This window comes from Mus caroli, chromosome 2 (assembly GCF_900094665.2).
Source record: "Mus caroli chromosome 2, CAROLI_EIJ_v1.1, whole genome shotgun sequence".
NCBI lineage: Eukaryota > Metazoa > Chordata > Mammalia > Rodentia > Muridae > Mus > Mus caroli.
In genome coordinates this window covers 107447233-107461827 of record NC_034571.1, presented here as the reverse complement: position 1 = coordinate 107461827, position 14595 = coordinate 107447233, and the positions used below count along the sequence as shown (strand labels likewise).

At 37.5% G+C, this 14595-nt stretch overlaps 1 protein-coding gene across 3 annotated transcripts in view; it reads left to right on the top strand.

Annotated features, from left to right (window-relative positions):
• Dph6 (diphthamine biosynthesis 6) overlaps nt 1-14595 on the top strand; it is a 139202-nt gene that overhangs the window by 78746 nt on the left and 45861 nt on the right. For all 3 annotated transcript variants that reach the window (XM_021156493.2, XM_029474394.1, XM_029474393.1), the window contains exons 4-5: nt 5862-5935; nt 7291-7409. In XM_021156493.2, coding sequence (XP_021012152.1) covers nt 5862-5935; nt 7291-7409 — 193 coding nt within the window. The remainder of the gene's footprint in view (nt 1-5861; nt 5936-7290; nt 7410-14595) is intronic.

Sequence of the window (14595 nt, the reverse complement as noted above, 5' to 3'; positions counted from 1 at the left end):
AATGGGGCTTTTGGAGAAACCTAAAATTTCCTTGTGAGTAGTTATCATTTGGAGATCGTTTCTGGGTTAGGGATGAGAGCTTGTTTCTGCTTACTCTCTCAGCAATGGGACCCCATCCAGCTTAGACCTGTGCCAGCCCTGTGTGTGATTCTACATATGGCTATATAGGTTTTCCAGCACTATTTCTTGAAGATGCTGTCTTTTCTTCACTGTGTATTTTGGGCCTCTTTGTCAAAAACAAAATACAAAATACAAAACAAACAAAAAAACAAAAACAAAAACCTGCTGGCTCTAGGAGCATGGATCCTCAACCTTATTCCATTGACCAGTGAGTCTGGTTTTATGCCAAGACAATGCTGCTTTATTTCTGTGATTCTCTACTATAACTCCAAGTCAAGAATTGTAATAGCTCCAGCAGTGTTTTATTGTTTAGGGTTGTACTGGCTATCCTGAGTCTTCTGCATTTCCATATAGAGTTTAAGGTTTTGTGTGTGTGCTTGTGCATGTGTCTGTGTGTGTAAAGTTCCATTAGAGTTTTGAGTGGGTCCAGATAGGAGGGAAGTAGGAGAGGACAGGGAGGAGTAGAGAGAGGGAGAAACATAATCTGGATAGATTATGTCAGGAAAAAATCCATTTTTAATAAAAGGAAAAATATGAAGAAGATAAAACCAAAGTTTACATGTTTCAGTGTTCATTAACTCACCTTGAATTCATCATCACACTATATTTCAAGTACTGTGTTTCTTAGTATCACCATGCAGTCATTCCAGCATCACTTCAGGGAAACTGCATCATCTTCAAAGAAATATTCAAAATGCCTGGGTCTTACCTCAGTCAGAATAACTCATAAAGGGAATTAAAACTGTTGGTGAGACTGCACACAAAAGGGACTCCTTATACCCTATAGGTAGGGTTGGAAACTCCTACAGCCACTATGGAGGTTACATAGGTGGTTCCTCAAAACATTTATAATAAACTACCTTAACCTGTCAACAAAAAATGCCTTGGTCTCAAAGAGGAAAACACCTACAGCTCCACCCTTCTTTTCAGTCAGATAACGTAGAGTTTGAGTTGAACTCACCAAGAAGATGGGAAGCAAAAGTAAAATAATGCACTGTTGGGTTTTAGATGGAAGGAACTGGCAAATCATTTTGATCTTCTGTAATTTCTTATCATTTAATTTTCAGCCATAACAGCATTTTCCCTTATTTAATTGTGAAATCTCACAAAAGGAGATAATGCTGCAAATTAATGACCTAATATTCTGTCTTGAGATCAGTGTTTAATGGGACAAGCCAGATGGTGATCGCTTTCCATTTTAGAATGTTGCTATTGATCATGCAAAAAAGTAACAATAATTTTTAACTTAATAAATATATTAGTGATCTTATATTCTAAGTGTCACATACAGAAGTATTTCATTTAAATGGTATGTTTCTCTGGTTACCTTTATTTGTCTAGATTAAACGAAGAATTAGCAGTTTAAAGAAAAAGTATATGGTACTTACCTAGCCATATTAATATCTAGTTTAGTTATGCAGGCTGCAGAACATCATTGACATTCATAATGGTTTCTTGCTCAATAATGCTATGCTGCCAGAAGGCCAAATATTGCCACTTAGAGGCTAATGCAAGAGTATGTCTTTAAGGAATGATTCATATTTAAAATGTTAGAATGCCTTTTAGATGAAAAACATTTTAAATTCAGCAGACCATTTTTTCTCAACAGGCAAGAACTCATTAACAGAGCAATACTGGTAATAGGCATTTCTCAAAAAAAAAAAAAAACTCTGATAAATGCAAGATGCATATCTTCTCATCAGTAGAATAAATAGGCCTCATTTTCATTTATAAAAAAAAAGACAGCTTGTTTCCAATCTGGGGATTTCATGAGCCAAATATTCAACACTGAGACAAGTGAATAATATTAATGAACAAAATCTTAACTTGGTTCTAGGTTTCTACCTTTAAACCTGCCTAGAACCTCAGCATAAGATTATCACTACTTCTGTATGACCACCTGCCTTCATCATTGTCCTCTCTGACTAGAGCTTTGTGTATGAATAAGGACACACAGCATTAGCTACATATCACAGAACAACTTCTAGCCTTGAGTGTAAATCTTCTTGGTGCACTATTTGTAAGAATATTTAACAATCCTTGAGGACTAGGTCATAAACTCAAATGTATATATCCATGTTTATATTTCTCTCCATGCTTAAAATAGCATGGCAGAGTCTATCATTTGCTTAATATGGAAGGCTTAGCAGCGGCTACCAATGAAGTCTAGCAATTGTTCCTGTTCAGATTTGTTAGCAGACTAGTTATTTATACTTTTACAGTCCGAGTTTAAAAAAATCTGTGGGGTTGTTTGTGTGTGTGTGTGTGTGTGTGTGTGTGTGTGTGTGTGAGGGAAGACAGAAAAACAGTAGACAATTCTCAATGCCTAGATTTGGAGAACATGGCTGTAATCCCAGTACCTAGGAGATGGAGGATCAGGAGGAGTGCAAGAACAGCCTGAGATGCATGACCCCTTGCACACGGAACCAGAATTAGATAAATAAGTAATTCAAGATGTTACTCTCCATCAGTATTGCCCTTCTGTATAGTTCACTGGGCTCTACTTAGATATATCACAGTATATTAGAGTCACATATTTATCACCACAAAATTTTAATTTCCCAAGGATACCCACTGTGTTGTTTTTAAGTGATTTTTAAAATATAATATAGGACATACTAGAACTTTTTAAATTGGTATTTGGTAAACAGTGAATAATTTTGCTTCCCAAGTTGCCAGGACATAAATGTGTGTTGTATGTGCGTGTGCAGTGTGTGTGTGTGTGTGTGTGTGTGTGTGTGCATTTTGAGTAATTTCCCCACTGATTAGGAAAACAATAATATGATGTTTGAGGAAGTATAAAATTTGAAATAAAAACAGCAAAAACAAAATGCTCCTATTGGGAAATAATTATTATTTATTTCTTATGATCTATTTCTGTTTCTTTTTCTGTGGCTATAGATTTTTTTAATGCATGCATTTTTATTTGATGTACATTTCCTTCAGCTAATTTTCTATCATAAATAGTTTCACATCTTTATATCCTTGAAAAATATGTTTTCCATGACTGTTTTATTTTTCTCTTCATAATATTCTATGATTCATTCAACTATTTCTATTATTTGGGATTTTAGAATTTCCCAGGTTTTGTTCAAATTATAGGTACAATACAAATTTGATGAATATTCTCACCCATAACTTGTTTATAGTTACTTTGACAGACTATATTTCTTGGTATCAAGTTAAAATACAATGTTTGTGAGACCAGGATGATATACACTGTGAAATTATACTTCAGAAAGCATGTATAGCAACAAATTTAGTATGGCTATCTGCAGTTATGCTCTTCCCATATCCTCATCCACTACGAATGTTATTACATTTTAAAACATAAATACTCATTTTATAAATTTATCTAGTTTTAACCTGTATTTATTTATTATTGAGTCTTGACATCATTTGTATGTATTCTCTTAAAAATTGCATATTGTTATAATTTTGTCATCTTTCCTACTATGCCTCACTGACTTAAAGATTTTTATTGCTGTCATATATGTTACAGAGTATTATTTTCTTAGTTGTCTCTATGTGGTAGTGAGAGTACAGAAACACTGTAAAATTTCATGGTCAACCTTGTTAAAGTTTAGACATTTACTGAGTTATGCTTTATGTAGACTTTTCTAGAACAAAAGCCACAATAAGACTTTTTCAGAGAACTGCAGACAAACATGTAAGAGGCAGATCTCAAATAGGTGGTGTTTAGTTTCTGGTCCTATTAAAAAGAAAGTGGTCTGGGATGCAAAGTGGTGACACGCAGAAGACCAGATGGAAAAGTCAGAGTTGGTCTTAGGTGCTCCAGCAGTGGTCAGCGGGGCGAAACAGTGTACACTGCTGAGGTCACGAAGATGGGCACCTGTATCAGGAATTACTAGTCATGCCCAGCTGAAAGCCCTTAGGGACTACAGTATGAACCCACTGGGCAAGATGTGCTTACTGATGTAACAGCAGAACGTGTGCCATAGGAACAAACAAGTGCTCTTTGATTGGCATTGAGTCTGGTCCATAAGAAAAAAAACATTTCTTGTCCTATTGACCCAATTAAAAACTCATTGCAGATGAGACCACAGATGTGTGATGCAAAAAGAGCAATATGGGAGAAGGGGGTATGTAAGAATCAGAAGCAGGGGGATGTGAAATGCAGAATGTAGTGATGATCTCACAGCGGCTACAGCTGTCACCGGCAGGCTTGCACAAAACTGCATGCATCAATGGTCAAGTTTAGAATGAGGAGAGGCCCATGGTTTTGTCTGCATTGTTGACTTATCATATCTTGGGTTTTTTATTCCCAGATAAGAGCAGTCATGGATTAGAGAACAAAGCCTGGCCGGGCGTGGTGGCGCAGGCCTTTAATCCCAGCACTTGGGAGGCAGAGGCAGGTGGATCTCTGAGTTTGAAGCCAGCCTGGTCTACAACGTGAGTTCCAGGACAGCCAAGGCTACACAGAGAAACCCTGTCTTGAAAAACAAAACAAAAACAAAACAAAAAAACGAGAGAGAGAGAGAGAGAGAGAGAGAGAGAGAGAGAGAGAGAGAGAGAGAGAGAGAAGAGCCTGGTCACCGTTTTCACCAGATCATAGTCACTGAGAGATTTTTCTCCCTTAAGCTCTGTTGCCCCTAGTATAAAGAACATTCAGAATGTGTAAGGATCCAGTAGAACTTGTCATTATCCCTAGAATTTTCGAGAGTCTTGTAAAAAATTTGTTACAACTGGGCTGTGAAGTGGAGTGTGCAGAATTGTAGAACACTGTGGAGAAATGACAATGAGCAATAGAGTTTACACCCACGAAGCTGGATTCTTCCAGTCCAGTCAAGTTAAAACTTTTGAGGTATGTGGGGAGAAGAGAAAAAAAAAACGTTGTTCTTGGCAGACACAAGTAGTCTCAGCAGTGTCTTAAGTAGCACTGATGGCAACTGAAATGGTGCAAGAGGGAAATGCTGACTAAGGATGCAGTAAGTGCTAGGCACTATATTTCCCAAATTATTGGAACTTTCACAATGACAGACAAAACAGGGATTATGATGCTCATTTTATGCATGAAGAAACAGAAATCCAGTAATCACAATTGGAGCTGGGTACACAGGTGAATCTCCACTGAGCAGCAGTAATTATGATTGTTAAGCACAGCAAATGAAGTTTATCTGTGACTTAAGACTGAAGAGTAGTCATTCTCCTAGATATGATAGTGCAGCTGCTTGGTTGAGTATACACTATAATATTAACAGGATATTCTCAGAGAACGTGTATTATTAAGAAGAAATAATTGCTCTAAGGTTTTGGTGAATATTAAGTGAGAATTATAGTGCTTTGGGGGATATTACTGGGTCGTAGATATCAATCATTATTGCAACAGTAGATAATTTGGGGAAATACCAGTGGGTTTTTTTTGTTCATTGCAAAACATTTTAATAATTTTTATGATTATCGTACAAAGCAATGGTGTTCAGAATGTTGTTCCTAGTGACTTTGTTTTCACTAATGCTCCTCTCCCCTCCCTTTCCCTACATCATCTCCTCTCCCAGTCTCCAATAGTCTTTCTTTTCTCCTACCCTGTTCTCCTCTCTACCCCCTTAAGGCTGTTTTCCCTCTTCACCCTTTCCTTCCTAGCCCTGCATCCATAAACAGACGTATACACATAAATGGTATACCTGGGTCTTGAGGTAGAACCATGTGTAATTTTTGAAGTATGATAGAAACCAGATACCTATTTTTTAATTTATGTGTATCTCTTCTTTTATTTTCAGGAAAAAGAAGAAATCGAAGGGGTATCAGTAGGTGCTATACTCTCTGACTATCAACGTGGACGAGTAGAAAATGTGTAAGAGAACACCAATTTAAACAACTAATTTTTAAATTGGGATAGATTAAAAACCAATTTCATAAAAAGTTGACACTAAGCCTAGTGTCAGAGTGTGTGCTCAGAACATGCAAGGCTAGAATTATAATCCCAAACTCCTCCAAAAATAAAAAGCACTGTTAATGAACAAAAAAATAAATAATTGTACCTAAAACATGAGTAAATATGTTATACATGCTCTACAGAGCTAAACATATGCTTACCCAGATAACACAAGTCATATTTGTTTTCTATTTCTTATTTTTCTTTGGGAAATTCATAAATATATACAACTAAGTACTGCCATAGGCTCACTGTTTTCTCCTACCTCCTCTCAGAGCCTTCAAGTCTTCCTCTTGATGCCATGCCCTCCTCCTGCCCCTCCTTTGCTACTCTTCAGACACACGCTGGGTCTGAGAAGTACTGTCTGTGTGCACGTGCTCTGTGCTCATCCACTGGAACATGCACCTCTTTTTAGTGACCATACCCCCTGGATAAACCAAGTGTTTCTGATACATTTTGATTAAACTGAATATGTAAATGAATAATACGTTCATTTTTGGCCTAAGGTATAGGTGATACTACTTCATCAGGAAGTCAGTTGGTCTAAAACCTTGCCAAACTGTCTCAAAACAGTTAAGAATCTTTTCCTTCCCTTTCCCCTGGACAGTTAACGTATGGAGGTTCTGATAAACTTGTAAAGCATGAGATTATCACACCTGTTAATGTAACTATTTTCCAACCTATGGAAGCATTAAAAATGAGAATAATTATTAATTGACATTGATATGTTGTTTGGCATTAATTTCTAAATGTAAAGACTTACTAAAGTTGATATTTCTAGTTACCTGGAAATTTAATTTTATGTTTGCACATAATCCTTAAAAATTAAATGTGCAAGACATTTGTAAGTTTTTTTTTCCTTTTTTGCCGTCTGTGTTTGTGTATGTGTGTGTCTGCATATGTGGATATGTGGTGGACATGTGTGTGTCTGCGTATGCCAATATGTGCATCCCATGATGGATGTGTGGAGTTCAGCAGAGAACTTACAGGAGTTATTTCTTTCCTTCCACTGTGGGGTTTCCAGACTTGAACTCAGACAGCAGGTCAAGTGTCTTATTCTGTGTGCTATCTCCCTTGCGCCACAAGGCATTTCAAAAAAGAAAGAAGGAAGGAAGGAGGGAGGGAGGGAAAGAAGGAAGGAAGGGGGAGCATTTTAAATGTTTAAAATCCTTGAAAGAAACATTATGTTTAAAATCATGTTTCTGGGGACCCTAATATGCTAAGATGGAACAAAACCATATCATTTGATTTTGTTTTTTCTTTTTACTTTGCAGATGTAAACGACTCAATCTCCAGCCTTTAGCTTATCTTTGGCAGAGAAACCAGGAAGATTTGCTCCGAGAGATGATAGCTTCTAATATCAAGGCCATTATCATCAAAGTAGCAGCTTTGGGTATGTAATCAAATTTTCAGAACACTTGTCTACTACTCCATAGATATGCACTAAAGAAGACCAGTGATTTAGACATAAGCATGTGGAGTCATAAATGAAGTAAATACTGTGTGTGCATGTATGTGTGTGTGTGAGAGAGAGACAGAGAGAGAATTTTGAAATAGCTGTTTGCGTATTTGCAGAAGAGAAAATAGAAAATAGTGAGCATCTCCTATGAAGTGTATACTTAGTGATAAAAACTGATAATGTGGTTTTCTAAATTACTGTCTAATTTGGAATTAAGGTTAATGTAAACAGAAAATACAGGAATTGCTGGTATGTTTTTTTTTTTTTTTTTTTTGGTGTTTGGTTTTTGTGTTTTGTTTCATTTCTTTTCTCTTTTTTGGAAGCCTCTTAAATTACATAATTGTCACCAAATATTTATCTTGTATTTTAACATTGTTAATAGTACTAAAACAGAATGGTTTTCTTTGTATTATTTTTTAAAAGAGCAACATTTTTTTTTGTCAAGAATCATGGAAGAAAAGTCCCAGCAGAGAGTGTGTTATTTGATCTGTGTGAGCAAAAGGAAACTGTGGTTTTGAACTTATATCATAGTATTCATTTGGTTACATGTTTGAGGCCAATTTAATCCATGAACCCATCCCAAAGATGCTCTGTAGGTTCGGGTGGCAAGGCCAAACTGTGATGTGAACATCCCTTCAGAGTATTCACCCCTCCAGTCTCGGAAGTGATTTTATTAATACATTTGTGTTTTCAAATAGCATTTAAGAAAAGGTGAGGCACTTGCAGCACTTACCAGTACTTGGTAAACACTTCTCTGCTCTATTTGCTGAATACTCTCTAGTGAATGCTCAGCCATTCTCTTTCAAGGTTAAAATGAAAATGGTTGACAAAGTGTAATCTCATTTATGAGAGAAATCTACTGAGCAGTTCTGTGGTCCTATGAATAAAATGACACCCATACGCCCATAGGGTGTGGCACTATTAGGAGGTGTGGCCTTATTGGGGTAGATGTGTCCTTATTAGAGGAAGTATGTCACTAGGGGTGGGCTTTGAGGTCTCAGAAGCTCAAACAGGCCTAGTGGCTCTCAGTTTTATTATGTGGCCTGCAAACCAAGCTGTAGAACTCTCAGTTCCTTCTCAAGCCACCATGTCTTCCTGAATGCTACCTTGCATCCCACCATGATGATGATAGACTAAACCTCTGAACTGTTAGCCAGTTGTAAACAAATATATTCCAATATAAGAGTTGCTGTGGTCATGGTGTGTCTTCACAGCAATGAAACCCTAATTAAGACAAACTCTTAGATTACAGTCTACAATGAAGCCATATTTATTGATGCAATTCTGGGTGAATCTGTGCAGAGTATGCTCTCGTTTCTTTGCATGATTTTTAATTTCTGCTGGATTTTCTAAGATGAAACTGTGCTGTCCTGAAGTTCATTCTATACCATGTTGGAAGATACTGGTCTTTTTCACTACCAGATCTTACCATTAGAAGGAAGGATAAAGCCAAAGAATTTGACATTGTCCCTTTTATGATAATATATAGCTAGTGTTGTATGTCTTCGTTTAATATGTGCTTCAGGAAGGGAATAGAAATATTGAGTTAGTGGTTTTAAACCTTTGAGTAAAGAATATAACTGAATTAATTTATATACCATTTGTGTCTAACTAATAAAAGTATAAATCTGTGGATAGTCCATCCTTTCATCTTAGGTCCAAACTTTGTCTCTGTAACTCCTTTCATTGGTATTTTGTTCCCTATTCTAAGGAGGAATGAAGTATCCACATGTTGGTCTTCCCTCTTCTTGATTTTCTTGTGTTTTGCAAATTGTATCTTGGGTATTCTATGTTTCTGGGTTAATATCCACTTATCAGTGAGTGCATATCTAATGACTTCTTTGGTGATTGAGTTGCCTCACTAAGGATGATATCCTCCAGATACATCCATTTGTCCCAAGAATTTCATAAATTCATTGTTTTTAATAGCTGCATAATACTCCATTGTGTAAATGTACCACATTTTCTGTATCCATTCCTCTGTTCAGGGACCTCTGGGTTCTTTCTAGCTTCTGGATATTATAAATAAGACTGCTATGAACATAGTGGCGCATGTGTCCTTATTACAAGTTGGAGCATCTTCTGGGTATATGCCCAGGAGAGATATTGCTGGATCCTTAGATGATACTATGTCCAGTTTTCTGAGGAAACTGCCAGACTGATTTCCAGAGTGGGTGTACCAGCTTGCACTCTCATCAGCAATGGAGGAGTGTTCCTCTTTCTCCACATCCTCGCCAGCATCTCCTGTCACCTGAGTTTTTGATCTTAGCCATTTTGACTGGTGTGAGGTGGAATCTCAGGGTTGTTTTGATTTGCATTTCCCTGATGATTAAGGATGTTGGAACATTTCTTTAGGTGCTTCTCAGCCATTTGGTATTCCTCAGTTGAAAATTCTTTGTTTAGCTCTATACCCCATTTTTAATAGGATTATTTGGTTTTCTGGAGTCTAACTTCTTGAGTTCTTTGTGTATATTGGATATTAGCCCACTATTAGATTTAGGATTGGTAAAGATCATTTCCCAATCTGTTGGTTGCCTTTTTGTCTTATTGACAGTATCCTTTGCCTACAGAAGCTTTGCAGTTTTATGAGGTCCCGTTTGTTAATTCTTGATCTTACAGTACAAGCTATTAGTGTTCTGTTCAGAAAATTTTCCCCTATGCCCATATGTTTGAGGCTTTTGCCCACTTTCTCCTTTATAAGTTTCAGTGTCTCTGGTTTTTGTGGAGTTCCTTGATCCACTTGTACTTGAGCTTTGTACAAGGAGATAAGAATGGATCAATTCGCATTCTTCTACATGCAAAACAGCCAATTGCACCAGCACCATTTGTTGAAAATGCTGTCTTTTTACCACTGGATGGTTTTAGCTCCTTTGTCGAAGATCAAGTGACCATAGGTGTGGGGGTTCATTTCTGGGTCTTCAATTCTATTCTACCTGTCTGTTGCTGTACCAGTACAATGAAGTTTTTATCACAATTGCTCTGTAGTACAGCTTGAGGTCGGGGATGGTGATTCCACCAGAGGTTCTTTTATTGTTGAGAATAGTTTTTGCTATCCTAGGATTTTTGTTATTCTAGACGTATTTCCAAATTACCGTTTCCAACTCTGTGAAGAGTTTAGTTGGAATTTTGATGGGGAGTGAATTGAATCTGTAGATTGCTTTAGGCAAGGTAGCCACTTGATTTCAGCCCTGAGTTTGATTATTTCCTGCTGTCTACTCCTCTTGGATGAATTTGCTTCCTTTTGTTCTAGAGATTTTAGATGTGCTGTCAAGCTGCTAATGTATGCTCTCTCCGTTTTTTTTATTTTGTTTTGGTTTTTTGGTTTTTGGTTTTTTTGAGGCACTCAGTTTTCCTCTTAAGACTGCTTTCACTGTGTCCCATAAGTTTGGGTATTTTGTGGCTTCATTTTCATTAAACACTAAAAATTCTTTAATTTCTTTCTTTCTTTCTTCCTTGACAAGTTATCATTGAGTAGAGTGTTGTTCAGCTTCCACGTGTATATGTGCTTTATATTATTTTTTCTATTATTGTTGAAAATCAGCCTTATTTCATGGTGATCTGATAGGATGCATGGGATTATTTTAATATTTTTGTATCTGTTGAGACCTGCTTTGTGACTGATTATATAGTCAGTTTTGGAGAAGGTACCATGAGGTGCTGAGAAGGTGTATCTTTTTGTTTTAGGATAAAATGTTCTATAGATATATATTAAGTCCATTTGGTCCATAACTTCTGTTAGTTTCATTGTGTTTCTGTTTACTTCTGTTTCCAGGATCTGACTATTGATGAGAGTTGGATGTTGAAGTCTCCCAGTATTATTGTGTGCAGTGCAGTGTGTTCTTTGAGCTTTACTAAAGTTTCTTTAATGAATGTGGAAGCCCTTGCATTTGAAGCATAGATGTTCAGATTTTTCCTTTGATGAGTATGAAGGTTCCCTCCTTGTCCTTTTTGATAACTTTAGGTTGAAAGTCGATTTTATTCGATATTAGAATGGCTATTCCAGCTTGTTTCTTGGGACCATTTGCTTGGAAAATTGTGTTCTAGCCTTTTACTCTGAGGTAGTGTCTGTCGTTGTTCCTGAGGTGGGTTTCCTGTATGTAGCAAAATGTTGGGTCCTGTTTATGTAGCCAGTCTTTTAGTCTATGTCTCTTTTATTCAGGAATTGAGTACATTGATATTAAGAGATATTAAGGAAAAGTAATTGTTGCTTCCTGTTATTTTTGTTGTTAGAGTTGGGAATCTGTTCATTGGACTATCTTCTTTTAGGTTTTTTGAAAGATTACTTCTTGCTTTTTCTAGGGTCTAGTTTCCCTCCTTCTGTTGGAGTTTTCCATCTATTATCCTTTGTAGGGCTGGATTTGCAGAAAGGTATTGTATAAATTTGGTTTTCTCATGGAATACTTTGATTTTTTCCATCTATGCTAATTGAGAGTTTTGCTGGGTATAGTAGCCTGGGATGTAATTTGTGCTCTCTTAGGGTCTGTATAACATTTGTCCAGGATCTTCTGGTTTTCATGGTCTCTAGTGAGAAGTCTGGTGTAATTCTGGTTGGTCTGCCTTTATATGTTACTTGACCTTTTTCCCTTACTGCTTTTAATATTCTATCCTTATTTATTGCATTTGTTGTTCTGATTATTATGTGTTGGGAGGAGTTTCTTTTCTGGTCCACTCAATTTGGAGTTCTGTAGGCTTCTTGTATGTTCATGGGCATCTCTTTCTTTAGATTAGGGAAGTTTTCTTCTATAATTTTGTTGAAGATATTTACTGCCTCTTTAAGTTGAAAATCTTCATTCGCATCTATATCTGTTATCCTTAGGTTTGCTCTTCTCATTGTGTCCTGGATTTCTTGGATGTTTTGAGTTAGGATCTTTTTGCATTTTGCATTTTCTTTGACTGTTGTGTCACTGTTTTCTATGGAATCTTCTGCACCTGGGATTTTCTCTATCTCTTGTGTTCTGTTGATGATGCTTGCATCTGTGGCTCCTGATTTCTTTCCTAGGTTTTCTATCTCCAGAGTTGTCTCCCTTTGTGATTTATTTTTGCTTCTACTTTCATTTTTTGATTCTGGATGGTTTTGTTCAATTCCTTCACCTGTTTGATTGTGTTTTCCTGTAGTTCTTTAAGGAATTTTTGTGCTTCCTCTTTAAGGGCTTCTACAGCCTGGTCTACAAAGTGAGTTCCAGGACAGCCAGGGCTATACAGAGTAACCCTGTCTCGAAAAACCAAAAAAAAAAAAAAAAAAAAAAAAGATTCCTCTACCAGCATGATGAGATATGATTTTAAATCCAAATCTTGCTTCTCTGGTGTTTTGGGGTATCTATGACTTGTTGTGGTGGGAATACTGTATCCCACGCACTATCATCTCGCCAGCAAGAACACACACGGACAATCAGATCCTTCTGCAGCAATGCTTTATTATGCTAGCTTCAGCATGAAGAGGAAGACCCTGAGCCCCAAAAAGGCACTGCTTATATACACCTCAGTGCGGTGTGTCCACACCTGATTGGCTGCTTGCTCATGATCCCATTGACATGCCCCGGGATGGGCTGTGACTTGGCTTGAACACACTCTTGCACATGCGCATATTGCTTGTTTACCAGTTAGGCCACGCAGGCACAGGGGAAACCGCTTCCCACAATACTGGGTTCTGATGATGCCAAGTAGTCTTGGTTTCCATTGGTAAGATTCTCGAGTTTGTGTTTGCCTTTCACCATCTGGTAATCTCTGGTGTTTGATGTTCTTACTATCTCTGGCTGGAGCTTGTTCCTCCTGTGAATCTGTAAGCCCATGTCACCACTCCTGGGAAACCAGCTCTCTCCTGGCAAGACCAGTGCACAGAGGACTGTGGAACTGCCCCACCTCCTGTATACAGAGGTAGGCCTGGAGGACCCTTCCCAGCTGCTCTGCTGCTTCTGGGCCCTATGAGCTCTTGAATGGACCTGCCTTAGAGAGTCACTGAACAGAAATTGGTGATCCCTCCTGAGTCCTGGGGTCATAGCACTCCCTGGAGGCAAGCTCTCCTCTGGAAGAGAAGGTGCACAGAGGACAGAGCTGCTTTAAACTGAAACTATTGTCCCCACCCCCAGTGACATACTCCTACCAGCAAGGACACAACTCTGGAAGGTTCTATGACATTACCCCCCCCCCCCCAGCCCCCAAAAAACAGCACCATCAACTGGGTCCAAGTCTTCAAATATCTGATGCTGTGGGACCTGCTACTACTTCATTCTCAAAGGATTGTGGCCATATCATAATACAAAATATATCTAGTCAGCTTCAAAATCTCCACGGTTTTACTCAACACTGCTTAAAAGTTCACAGTCTCTCAGGACTCCAGATAATCTCTTAACTGTAACTACTGATAAAAATAAAAAAGCAAATCTTATCCTTGAGGGATAAAATGACAATGAATACATTTTACTATTCCAAAACGATGCAGTCAGAACATGGTGAGGAAGTCCTGGCCTGGAGAAAGACTGCAACCTAGTAGTCTAAAGCACTCCTGGGATTCCTTGGCTGGTAGTAAACTACTCAGTGGCTAGTTCCCTCTATCTTTGCTGCCTACAATAGTATCTGGCACGTACCAGTAAACTTAAGCTTTTAATATTAACAGCTTATTATATAAACAACTTTATCCTAGTTTCACTTAAACAACATCTTCTCATGGAGTTAGAGAAATACTTGTTTTTGATTATATGTCAATGAGATTGAATGAAAACATTCTTGTTACATCACACATTTTCAAAGGGAAAGGTGTGTAAGTATTTTGTTTCCATTTTTGTTGCTAACTATTACCTTTCCTATAGTTACAAGCACACATGCTAATAGATTATACTTCAGAATTTTTATGAGTATACTTATAAATCCTCTGCTTTCTCTTTATTGTTATGTGAATTACATCTTTTCCACATACCCTTTTTCCTTTGCATTTATGTTAGAGTTTTTTTTTCCCATGTACTTAATATAGATGTTCCTTGTGGTTTTTTGTTTTGTTTTGGTTTTGGTTTTGGTTTTTTTGTTGTTGTTGTTTTGTTTTGTTTTTTTGAGACAGGATTGCTCTGTGTAGCCCTGGCTGTCCTGGAACTCACTCTGTAGACCAGGCTGGCCTCAAACTCAGAAA